General features: G+C 37.1%; 1 protein-coding gene across 2 annotated transcripts in view; it reads right to left on the reverse strand.

Annotated features, from left to right (window-relative positions):
* The window catches only part of LOC121316715 (putative thiamine transporter SLC35F3), a 56175-nt gene that overhangs the window by 22460 nt on the left and 19987 nt on the right, over positions 1 to 13728 (reverse strand). The window contains exon 1 of one of the 2 annotated variants that reach the window (XM_041251816.1): positions 4505 to 4736. The exons of the other annotated variant lie outside the window; for it this stretch is intronic. Coding sequence (XP_041107750.1) covers positions 4505 to 4580 — 76 coding nt within the window. The 5' untranslated portion in view covers positions 4581 to 4736. Of the gene's footprint in view, positions 1 to 4504; positions 4737 to 13728 lie in introns of those variants that run through there. 2 annotated transcript variants of the gene reach the window in all.

Genomic DNA, 13728 nt, shown 5'->3' on the forward strand with positions numbered 1-13728 from the left:
AAAGTTAGCAAATGAAGGAACGATTCCTTCATCAGCCCAGCTGAGAAGTGAATACTTACCTAAAGTTGCCGAGTATCACAAGCAGGAGAATATGGAATTGGTAAAACAGTCTGCTTGTTTGTCAGTGGTCAATGCCCAAGATCAGTATGGGTTACACATTGAATTTGTTTTGCAAGACCTAAATGGTGAACATGCACGTACTAGAACTGAAAGCTGTCCTTGAAGATACACTTTACCTACAGGCTGTTAATTACAACACTGTTTTACAAGCTATAAAGTGCTTCAATAACTTTTGATGTTAGTTTTTATGTCAGTGCATTTACCTGTATATTTGCAGATTAAAAAAATAATAATCTGTACACATAATTTATAATATATTTCTGTGCACATTCCGTGAAATACAATACTTTACCCGTGACACTGCCATGAATTTTAAAGAAAATGTCCGCACTTTTCACAGGGCCTTAGTTACAATACAAATCTACGGACCACATGAGCATTGGAGAACATAAATCCAAAGTACACCAAAATAATATAAATGGCAGCTTTGAACATTGGACCATCTTTTCTCTTTTCATCCAAAGACAGCATTGGATATTTGTCTATCCAATACTTATTGGTCCAAGTTTACTGTAAATTGCAATTTTGTATGAGGAGCTGTTCAGTGCTGGCATATGTTGTGTGTTTGAATGCAAACAAATACTATCCACAGGCAGCATTGGACCAGCTTTATTTAATGTCACCACAGGGTGGGTCATTGTCCAAAGCTGTCATTTTCATTTGGACGCTTTTCAATGGGGCCAGCATTGGATTACTAAATGTCTAGTGCAGTCTTGTATGTCTAGAAATAATATACACAGTAGAAAGGTACACTGATATATTCGGTACCGCTATTTGTAAAAAATAAATAAATAAACAAAAAGGCTTTGCTTTGGGAAGTGGTTTGTATTGACTGACTAGAAAGCTGATACAATGCATCTATTTCACAACACTTTGAAACAAGATCGTTCTACTAGCAAAAGATATAGCTTTGCAGCTACAGTATATAGCTTTAAAGGCAAAGGGACTTCAGTGGGTTAGATATTATTGAAATGGTTTTCTTTTAAAAGCAGCATTTAATATTGCAAATTGTGCCTTCCATACTGATGAATATATGAATATATCTTGTTGAATACCTTTTTCATATTCCATGCTACAGTATCAAAAAACTTGTAGTTTTTAACTTACTCTGGAATCTGTCTTGCATATATTCGTGGACTCTGTGCTGCTGAGCATATGCAGTGGTTGAAACAAGGAAATTAGTTCCCCTAATTTCATATATTCAGTTTAGGTTCACATACTTTCCGTTCCATCTATTGTACTTCTAATGCTTATTTATTCAGTATACGATGACATACACATACCCTGGCTATTTCTGTGGCTGCATGGTCAGGGTGAGATTACAGTGCATGGTCAGGGTGAGATTACAGATTATGTGTCGACAGGTACTCAAGCAACTGGAACCTGATAGTGTTATTGACTCAGCCCAGCTCTACAAGGACAACACAGACATTCAGAGTAAGATGCTGTTCTTCACAGTCAATCATAGAGGCTTGGTGGTCTAGTGGTTAAAGCAAGGAGCTTGTTACTGGGGGTTTCCAAGTCAATCCCAGTCACTGACTCACTGTGTGACCGTGAGCAAGTCACTTAACCACCTTGTGCTGTCCTTTGGACAAAACATAACCAAGGTCCTATTGTAAGTGACTCTACAGCAGCAGTTGTTCATGCATAGTTCACCCCCTAGTCTCTAAGTAGCTTTGGATAAAAGTGTTTACTAAATGACTAAATAATAAAAAGGAGGGGATATGTAGGGTGTCACTTGTGCTTCTTATAAATACAAGCCTTCCTTATTTATTTATTTATTATCTGAAATCTAGTATTCCTGATAGGTGAGTAGCAATAGCACTGGCTAAAAAAAGTTCCTCTCACATTCCTAAAGTGAACAACTCCTGTCTTCAGTAACTGTGCCGAAGAGCGTGCTGGCATTGTGATGTTAATAGCTAAGTTTACCATCAGTTCAAGGGTGACCCGAGACACTCAAACCAAGGGCTCCTGAGGAAGTCACCACCAAGCCCTTCAGAATGTGTACAGATAAAAAGTGTTGTACATTACACAGTATTAGAAAAACAAAACAACTACCCACATGGTCTTATGAGGACATGACAGATATAAAGTGTTGTACATTACACAGTATTAGAAAAACAAAACAACTATCCACATGGTCTTATAAGGACATGACAGATATAAAGTATCCTAACCAAGCCATAAAACTACAGCCCGCTCCAATCTAGGCCCTGCTCCAATCAAGTCAATATTCATTAAGTTGCTGCATGAATGTTGCTCAGACAATTACACAGAATACAACTATACCGTCTCTAAATAGCTTTTAGGCTATTCTAAAAGACAGCTATAGAAACATTTGTTCACCCAAAATTTAGGGTATTACTGAGGACTTCACGAGGACAGAGTGATGAAGTTTTGGTGGAATAATCCTTCTGTAACGACAACAAGAAGAGAGTAAAATTATCTTAATAGAGAACAGTTACATGTTGCTACAATGTATTTACGATGTACTAATATTCATTGCATGCACACAAGTGATCATGAGGACAGAATTATATAGGACTACATTAACAGCATGCATTTAACAAAGCTACTTTCCAGATCATATACTTTTGTTACAAGTGTGGAAACCTCTTTAAAATGAACACAACATGTCATGGCATTCGTCCTGCGGTTTTCAAGGCAAGCTTTATCATTTATATGGCAACACTGAGGAACTGTGCAACAATGAGCAGCCTGCACAAACAGCAGGTTACCAGAGCCACCGCGGAGGAAATCATAAAAAAACATACCTGGTAACAGCTAAAAACAAGCGCTGAATCCAGACATAAATAAAACAGCCTGGAAAGCACATAGCAAACTATAAAGTGCAGTATTCGAATTCTTCAAATACACAGTGATTAGAAACAGCACAAAACCTCCTGGCATCAGTCTTCTGGGGATCCTATTAGCAGTACAAAGTTTACTGCCAGTAAGAAACCCCCAAAAGACCATTGCCATGTAGGGCCATAACCATCTACCGAGGTCAAACTTAGGTTTCAAGCTCTAGCTGGCAGCATTTATATGACTGCTTGTAGTTACTATTCAACCTCCAAATCTATGTTACACGGCAAACCAACCGAGACAATTATGGACTCTTTTGTGTATTTTACCAATTTTTTTACATGCACATCAGCATTTAAGATGCAAAAAAATCAAAGGAGGGTACGACCTCTGTGTCTTTATAGCCAGTTCCCATGGCTGAAGAAAGTTAACTGTTAAGTTTAAACAGTGTGAAATGGGTGATTATATTAAGAATGTGTCTTGTGCAGCTGCTAGTAAAAATCTTATTGGTAATAATATCTGCCCATTATATATAGGCTACATTAATTAGAAATGGTTGAGTAATGTGTGTGTGCGTGTGTGTGTGTGTGTGTGTGTGTGTGTGTGTGTGTGTGTGTGTGTGTGTGTGTGTGTGTGTGTGTGTGTGTGTGTGTGTGTCTGTGTGTGTCTGTGTTAAAATAGCAAAAGAAAAGAGATCAAATAACCCAATAAATGTCAAAGAAATTTATAAAACGAAAAATATAATAAACATATGAAAATACTAATATTATTGCAGCAGTTCTTTTGTTTTACAATATGCTGGTTGAACCATTTCCAAACCTGTAAACACTGAACACAAAAACGAGCCTGCCGATTTGTTTCAGTTAGAAAAACCTAACACACAATATTCATAGAAAATAAATTAACTCACTAATCAGGCAGGGGCTACTGAGGCAACTAATAACTGAGGTACTCTCTGCTCATTACATTAATATCTGTATATTTAAAACATATAGAGATATACTTATAATCCCTTAAACGAGTCTAATAATGAATCTAACCATACAGAATCCTGCATTATTGTTAAAACCCACCTCTATCGTGTGGTGTTAGTTTAGTTGATATGCACAGGCTACTTAAAAAAATTAATAAAAATAAAATAAAAAATAAAAATAAACAACGATATTAATAAAACATAAGACTTCAAGGCTCTCATTGTCCTTAGTGACCACAACCGATAAAAAAAAAAAAAAATGGTAAACAACATTTAGACCCAAAAGGCTAGTTTTTTTTTTTTTTGGTTTTTTTTTTTTTTTTTTTTTTCCTGAAAAAATAAAAGTTGCCGGCCACTTGTGACACAATTGCCTCATAAATAAACGTGGCACAAGCACTGGACTGCTTAAAATAAAACTAAACACCGCGTAAACTTTTATTCTTTTTTCTTCATGACAAATGCATCATTTTAGAAATAGTCCAGCAACACCTGAGTGGCGTTTGGTATTGGACCCGGAAAACAGATGACAAAAAACAAAACAAAAAACCGTTACAATCAAAAGCCTCTTTAGCAGCGGATTTCTGATTTGATGTACAAAACAATTACCTTCTACTTTGGTTATGGTGAGGACTGGACTATTACATGCTGACAGTGGAGCCACGCGAGCGGAGTGTTTCTTCATATTGGCGAGCTCGATTTAAGGAGCTCTTTCCCGGTCGTCTACATTCCTGAAGCCTGTGCCGCTGCAAATGCTGCAGCTCATCTTTTATTTCCGATTCTTCTTCCCACCCTGTCCTCACGTTTATACTGCAGTAGCCTGGGCTTGCTCATCTGTCACACTCACAGCATCAGAATATGCTGCAATTCGACAACGTCACGGACAATCCATACACCCCCCCCTTGCCTTCCAGATCTCCAAATCCATACATATGAAAACGCAACTGGTAAATGGTATATTCCCCTAGATCTGTTAAGAAGATGGATTTAACCGCAGCAAAACTCGATGCTCAGACACTGACAGGCTGATTATGCTCAGATACTGATATATATATATATATATATATATATCTATATATATTATATATATATATTATATATATATATATATATCATATATTATATATATATTAATGTAGTATTTATATAGGTTTCAAATAAAATATTGATTCCAAGACATGCAGGTATGCACAGTATACTACAGCGTGCCACATAAATCATCATATGCATCAAGTGTAAAATGCCTTTAAGCAAAGAGAAACGAATTAAGATCATGTTGATATGTGGTGCAGATAGTCAACGGGGTGTGGCCAGCCAATTTAACCGTGACCATCCTAATCGTAATACATTATATTGCCTTGCCAATGCCTGACTTCTGGGACACCCGTATTGCATCTGTGGTCATACTGTGCTCTAGTAACCAATAATATCTTGCCATTCCATGTCAACAGAAAGGATTTATTTTTTACAGTCCCCATGTGGAAACACATTGGAAAACTCTCTTGAACTTAATTATGTACATTAAATTATCGCTCACAATACATGTAGTGTGCACGCTATGGTATGTAAATTAGCCAAATAGTGTGCACGCAAATGAATGCGTTCTCTGTTAGTAAATGGGGCAATACATTTAGATTTATGATGCACGTTAGGCTCACCACTTAATGTGCATGATACAGCTACAGCCTTTCGTAAATGAGGTCCAATGTCTTACAAAAATATGGTGAGCAACTAGAGCGTTTTTTTTTTTAACTTCAAGAAACTATGGAAAGTGTAGAATTACCTTGGAAAAAACGAACTTGTGGGATTACAACAGAGGTTTCACCATATATGACTGAGCAAAAGAGTGGATTGGCTATTAGCAGTGCTGGAAAAAAATTAAAGAAATGCAGAAGTACCCATTTTCTTACATTGGATTTTGCTTCAAAGGCATTATGTATTCAGCATTGTACTCAGCATTGTTATCATGTGTGCAAGAAAAGAAGTCGTGTTCTGACATAAGTCATAAAAAGGCACATTTCGGAGTGGTGCTGTTTACTATTTCGCATTTTCACAGCTTGTCAGTATATTTTTTTTGTTCAATGCTGTTAAAAATTTTATATTTTGGAATACATATTAAATATTGAGACTTAGATACTTTGGCATCTTTTTTTTAATTATTATTATTTTTTTTATTATTATTGAGATTTCCACTGAAAGTAAAATACTCTTATATTTCCTCCATTATATTACTGCTTCCAGATAATGCGTTTTGTGTAAAGTAGTATATTTGAGCATATTGGCCTATATATAATTTATGTGGCTATTTTGACGTACATTAAAATGTATATGTATTGTAGCGACCCGGTCAGTTCTGGTCGGCAAAACTTGTTTTGTCCCGTTTGTTTGTCTTTTTTTCGTCTGGTCTTGTAGCTTCACGTTGTTATCTGTATTGTCCATGGGGAGGGATCATACCACTAGTTTCGATAGTGTGGGTGTGTATGTGTTGTGAGCCGCTGTTGCGTGCGGAGCAGGTAACCTAGAGTCCTTGTTGAACTGATTCACTAAACTGAATTAATCGAGTCAGTAAAAAGAATCAAACTGCATATCACTAGTTCTCAGGCCAGAAAACTAAATTTAAATAGCGCCTATCAGTGGTTAAAGCCTGGTGTCCAAACAAACTAATTATCGCTGACCAACGGGCACAATACAATTATCGCCCTCTATTAAATATGGTGTCAATGAAGCTCATCTCATTATTCAGAGCGGTGCAACATTTGAATAAATTATCATGCATTACCATACAAATCACATATTCATTCTGATTACAATAGTATGACATAATAAAATGAATATGGCCACTATTTCACGAGATAATGAATAAAATTGCAATAGCAAATTTGGAAATCATTAACATGCACAGTAATTGCAATTACCGTGCACCATAAAGTTTAGCGCCCTTTCGTTAATCAGGCCCATTGATAGTACACTGCAAGGCTTCTTCACAGTGTGAAATAAAATGAAGTACTGTGAAATGTATTGGAATTAAACACATTTTCTAATGGCAAGTCTGTAAATTGATGAAGGACTTCTGAAGTTAGTTTATTTGCTTTTTGGTAGAGTTATTACCTAAAACCAGCATCAAGCAAGTGCACCTACTGATGTAAGCTATAAAAGGGAATGCAGTTATCCATATAATCTCTCAACGGGATTCTGAATAATAAACTAAAGACTTTATTATTTAAAAGAAAACTCTTAAGCTCGCTCAACAAAACAGCTTTTTGCTGTTATGTGCCTAGGCTTTGGAATAACCTTCCGCAGGTGATCAAGGAGCTAATACCGTTAAAGCTTTTAAAAAAAACAACTAAAAACGCATCACTATGTATAGGCATTTCACCAAGGTTAGGGTTATGTCACTGTGCAATGTTGTATTTTATGATCTGTTTATTGTTAACTATGTCTTGTGTACTGGAGGAGGTTGTCTGACTGTTCCAATTAATCTGCAGTGCACTGGCTTTTGCAGTTTTCCAGCTGGCTGGTGCTATTGCAGGTGGAGGTCAAGGTCAGAGATGGTGGATAGCAGGTGGATTTCAAACTTTTCCAGCTTAATGTTCTACCCATCGCCATTCATGTGAATGCACTGGTAGTTTTTATTTTACACAACAGCTGTCTATTGTTAGTAATGGTATTTGGGATGCAGTATAGATTATTCTCAGTGGATGTATTTTGAGTAATGTCACTGCTAGCCATAGGCTTCTGGTAAACAAAACCTAAATCATGTGACAGTACGCACTCCCTGGTTACATGAGGATATTTCTGTACATGCAGAAGATGCTATTTATGTAGGAAATGCTACCACAGAGGTATCAATAATTCATTGTGATAAAAGGAAGGGCTTTTTGCCTTAAAGGACTACTGTATAAATTGTCTGATGCTTTCATTATGTTTAACATCCCTTTACCTGTACAGTTGTTCACTTATTGCTTACTGAACTAGGTGTAATTACAAAAAATAATTATAGCTCCCTTTCTTGATTAAAGTCATTCTTCTTTTGAAACACATGTGCACTTAAATAGGGAGAATGACTCATTTTTTGCTTACCACAACTTATTAAAAGAGAACACTGAGCAATACTCACTGTGAAATGACCTTGTTTTGCTTACAGCAAGACGAGCACACACAGAGCAGATTCCAATCAGGTAGTACAGGTTTAGAAGCAAAAGATTAATGCAAAACTGTTTTCTCTGTTAGCATTGTGATATTGACTGAATGCAAAACCCGAACAGGATCAATGGAAAGCACTGGCACGCTATCCGCTTGTCTCCATGGCATTGTTCCAGCCATGTGAACACAATTGGAGAAAAAAAAAATGGAGAAAAAAAAAACATATTAAGAACATTAGCAAGGGCTGCTGGGCAGTGATTGTGTGTGTTATCAGTCATATCAAAGAAAAAGGTTCTGTGTGTTCTTCCGGCCGGTAAACAGCTTAGCTGTCCAGTTTATTAGAATAGGTTCCAGTTTTTGTTTAGTTACTGCTCAAAAAGGAGCTAGGTGTTTATTTTTGTTTATTTAGTTTTTGTGTGTTTATTAAAAATAGCGTGCAAGTGCTTTTGAAATTCCATTTCTGTGTCCTGGGTCTTGCATTTAAAGGGGCAATGAATGTGTGCGAGTGGTTGCTTGATCACAATATATAAATAATACATGGATGAAGGCTATGTTTGCATTCTGAGCCATTCGAAAAAAAGGCAAAATAGCACAGCAGCGATGTCAAAAAGTGATAATTCCTCTAGAGGAAAAATATGCTTGAACTTTGACGCATTCAACTCCTTGAGACCACTTTCAATTCAAACACAAAATGTCTTGTTTTCAGTCACTTGACAACACCTACAATACAGAAATGTTAATGAGCAACAAAATAAGAATACGTTTAAAAAAAAAAATATGTAAAGCTGGTATATTAGTATCTCAGAGAAATTGAAGAGGAATGGGAAATTAAAACAAGGTAAAGGCAATCATCTAAATAAAGCTGAAGCACTAATGGATAACGACACAGAACGTCTGTACAGCAATGAAACACTATGTTTAAAAAAAAAAACAACTGTACTGCTGAATCTCGTCTTCTTTAATATTAGCATCACAGGGATATCCATGTATTATGGGCCCTTTCAGTGAGTTACAGGAAAACAATTCCATCTCATGTTTCTGTGACAGTTATAACCTCAACAAAAAAAAAAAAAAAAAACATACTGGGGATGTAAAAAGTTAACTGGATACCAGATAAACTGCTACAAATGCCGGTGTGTCACCTGCGCTTATTTACCCCTAATTGGTTTGAAGCCAGTTAGTATGCAAGGAATTTGAATTGATGAATTCAGCACATGGAAATGAAAAGTGAGGTGGATGAATGTAACAAAAGGCTGGAGCAGAGCTGACCTTGTGAGGAGTCTCTGGACTGGAACGCAGAGTGGAACCAAAGCCTTTTAATTTCTATTGTAGGGAGGCTGTGTTGTATAAAGCTTTCTCTTCATGGCTAGTTTCCATTAAAGAAAGTTCAAGTGTGTTTGAAGAGCAGGAGAAAGGGAGCAGGGAACGAAGACCAGGCATGCAGGTAGTATGTTAGTTTATTGGGAAAATAATAGAGGAGATGCAGATCTTTTGAGATATTATTTTGACTTCACTGCTCAAGAGAACCTGTTGTTAATTAAAACGATTTACTAATTCATTGATCTGCCAGCTGTTTGGCTGACCAGTATGGATTATGTGCTTGTTTACAGGAGAGTAGAAATAAATAATCTGTACACACTTCAAATTGTACCTGGATACAGCTATGACCAAAGGTTTTGCATTACCCTATAGAATTAACACATTTTGCTTCATAAAGCTGAATGAAACCTGTTGAATGTTACGCTAACATATTGAATTACATACTGCTTTGTAGTTTTCCATATACTTAACCAAAAACTGACAACAGTTTTAAAAAATGGCATTTCAAAATCTGAAATGAAACACTTTCCCACTGTTATGGCTTCTGGTAGATTTCTGCAATATCATTTTGTAGTGTCATTGATTACATGATGATAAATAACACATGATGCAGAACTTTTGGCCACAGCTGTAGACGGTACGACAAGCCCTAATAACCTGTCATCAACCACAGTAAGAACCAAAGATGTCCACCATTTGTTTTGTATGAACACATAACATTTTATAGCAGGGCCCTTACTTTTGTGTTAATTCCCAATATTAATATCATTTACTACGTTTGAAATATGAATAGGTGTAGCTTTTACTCCTCACAAATGTGTTACTGCCAAGAAGAGGAATGTGGATACAGTTTACAAACACACAACCTTCCGGTATTCGACAAAAAAATGCAACTGTTGTTGAGACATGTTTTGTTGATATCATTATTTATTTACAGTCGCTCTTGTGTTTCCAACAGTAAAATGAGCATCAGCCTCTCATAAGACCTGCTAAAGAACTCCATCCATCCAAGTGACAGTGAATTAAAACCTGTTGTGACTAACCTGCATTCACTAAAGATTGGAAAGCATTTTAAAGAACTGAAATATACACCGAATTGAAGATGAATGAATATGAAAAAGGACAACCCTACTGTATGAGACCCACCTCCAGGTGTTATATACATATATTGTGTTTTGTCTTTTAAATGCAAAATGCGCTAATTCACATTGATATTATTACCACTTAGGACAGGTGGATGTGCATCTATAAAATGGTTCTCATTGGTAGCTATGACATTATGAAGTGAAATATCTTGCCTGTACAGCACAGAGACCAGGCATTGTATTGTAATTATTTTTTTACAATTCCTCTTGTTCTGTAAGGGTACCCTAAACATGCTGCAGTACACAATTGTATGTGACATGCCATCTTTAAACCTCTGGCATGCACTGGTTAGCCTATCTATGTTTTTTTTTTTTTTTTTTTTTTTTTTTCTGACGAATAGCCTTGAGTTTATGTACCTCTGCTTCTAATAAAATGTCAAAGTTTAAAAAATCAATTTAACTAAACAAGGTACCCTTCCCAATCTCATATAAATTAATATCACAGACACCAGAATATGTAGCATGGATGTTTTGAAGCAATATGTGTTTGTAATATATGTAAATAAATAAATAAAAGGGAATAAGAAGTTTATTAAATCAGGCAGATACCTCATCCTGTGGTAGGCTCATACGATGCAGTGTGCATATTAGCATTTCCTTAATGAAAACAAGATTGCTCAACAGGGTAACCATGACATTGTGAAAGCTTGCCATGGATATTATACAGGTTTAATGACTTCCTTTCCCCCCACATGTTTGATTTATACTGCCTGTAAGCTGTTTCAATAACCACTACATGTGTGATAAACCCAGCTGTTTGAATACTGAGTGTGAACGTCACATGTAACAGGGGCATTTGTTATGTGTGTGGGTCGTCACTGGATAATAATGAGCCAGACACAGAGGGCGCATTAAGTAAGTGAGCTGCTCAGAGCAGCTCAGTGAAAAAACTACTTAAAGGCATGCTCAGTTCCGCTCCCTCTGAGCAGGTCAGAGAGCTGCAGAGCAGATTTCGTCAGTGATCTGAGCCGCTTGGTTACTTAATGCATCTAGAGCATTGGGTGTTGACATGCCGCACAGGTGCGCCGATTCATTAACACAGGTGCTAGTCTCACTAAATGAGATGTCCTGTCCAAGAAACTACTACACTACAGCAACCCTCTCTATACTTGGGTTGGGATCAACATCCCCTAAACTAATCTGATGCTGTTGCTCCCATAGTCCCGGCCTCACTTCATAAGCACCATCCTGCAGTCAAGCGGTTCCATAGTAGTTATCCTGCAGATGGCGGTGCTTTCGTCTCAGACTGTGACGCAGACGGTTTTAGAGCTCTGCGCAGCATCCCAGGTCATGCCCCCAGCCAATCCAGTCCTCTGGATCAGCTCAGCCTAAGCAAGCCTAACTGCTCCATTGGTTGCTAAGCAATGTGTCTCCTGTTCTGCGTCCCAGCGGCACACATTTGTGCAGGAACCAGTGACAGGGCTCTCCCTGTCACAGGGGGTTTCAGGTAATAAAACAACAATATTATGAACCAGTCAGGCATTTTATAGCTAATGTGCACTCCTTCACTGGATACACCCCCCAAGCCAATTTATGGTGGTGGCTGGTGAAAGGTTTTGAATTTGTGAAGGTAAAGGAGCACATGCAAAGAAAGTCCTGGCAATACAAAGGGTTTACTTGCCTGATTCCGAGGCAAATCTATTACTTTGTCATATTCTCCAGGAAAACGGCCAAGGCTCCTTCAACTATCAGAGCATTATTTTTGTCACTTTTATTACAGCAGTTAATGGCGACTGGGCATTGGGGTGCCGTGTTCACTTTAGTGCTTGGGCGTGAGATGAACATAGCATCAGGTCATCTAGATCTTCTCCCTGTCTCCGCTCCACTAATTATCCTTTTAAGAAAGTGTGGGACATGAACATTTACATTTGCTCTCACCATTGTATTCCTAGCATCCCATTCCCATTCGTCATCTCAAGATGTGATAAGCAGGCGCAGATTTGTTTAACGCACAAGAAGAGACTTATAAATCGAAAGATCTATACAAGTACTGTAGCTGACAGCCTTTTTCTACAGCTGACCACTTCGATTTCATCAGTAAGGGACAGGTAGTAAGCCAGTACATAATTTCACTTGGCTAAATAGATGCAAGTACAAACTGTTTAAATAGGTTGCACACCATAAAGACAGCGGGGTGCCTCAATGGTTTCTGATGCTCTCAATAACCCGAGTTTCATCACAATTTAAAAAAGGGTGCATTGCAGTGAGAGTGAAATGTGATTTATGTGCAAGCTGTCGATTTCGGACAGTGATCCAACTGTGAGTATTGCATTGGCCATGGCATGTGTACAGGTTGGGAGGTAAAAACACCAAAGGGCCTTACTGGTCTGCTGCTTATAACTGTCTTAAAGGGATGTGAAATAAGAAAACAAGCAGAACTTTGAGAATGTATCAAAATAGCTGCTTGGATGTATGCAACATAATGGCTGTATATAGCTGTATGCCATGCAGTTTTTCTGAGTTTGCTGTGTTTTACATAGAGAATTTAGCTGTGGCAAAAGTATGAACCAGCCTTAAAAATCACCTTAGCAACCAGGAAAAAGCAGCACTCTGATGACTGAAATACTAGATTTCATTTTGAATAGCATGTGAGAATAGAACAAAAGGCATATTGAGGACTTTTAAGCCTATGTTATAATTCTCAGGCTTAAAATTATATCTTTATGTATGAAAGGTGCTGCAATAGTCTAATTTGTATTTTGTTGTATTGTTTTTCACTAATAGTCTAACATCGTTATTCGTAAACATGTATTTGTCATATGCACCCCATTAACACTAACACCCTTTGATTTAAATCAAACAAGTAATTACCAAGGAGCACATGTCAAAGAAACTTTCCGTTACTGCACCACGAATCGTCTACTTTCACACACAACAGTTAAATATAAAATAATTTGAAATAATGCTTTCATTCACTCCATCACATTTCATGGTGAATACATTTTCTCAACATATTTCTAACTGATGCTTTACAGACCAGTTGGACATACTGTACCATACTTCTCATTTTATTTAAATGTGCAATTATTTAAGATTTAAAAAAAAAAAAAAACTTTATCACTGAAATAGATGCAGCAGTGTTTATTAAGAATATTAGAATTATTATTAAAAAAAAAAAAAAAAAAAAAAAAAAAATTTATAGGCCACTAAAATGTGATTAATGGGGATCACAGACCACGCCTACCAAAAACAGGACTGCTTTGTACCACGTCCCGTGTGACGTTT

This window comes from Polyodon spathula, chromosome 6, assembly GCF_017654505.1.
Source record: "Polyodon spathula isolate WHYD16114869_AA chromosome 6, ASM1765450v1, whole genome shotgun sequence".
Taxonomy (NCBI): domain Eukaryota; kingdom Metazoa; phylum Chordata; class Actinopteri; order Acipenseriformes; family Polyodontidae; genus Polyodon; species Polyodon spathula.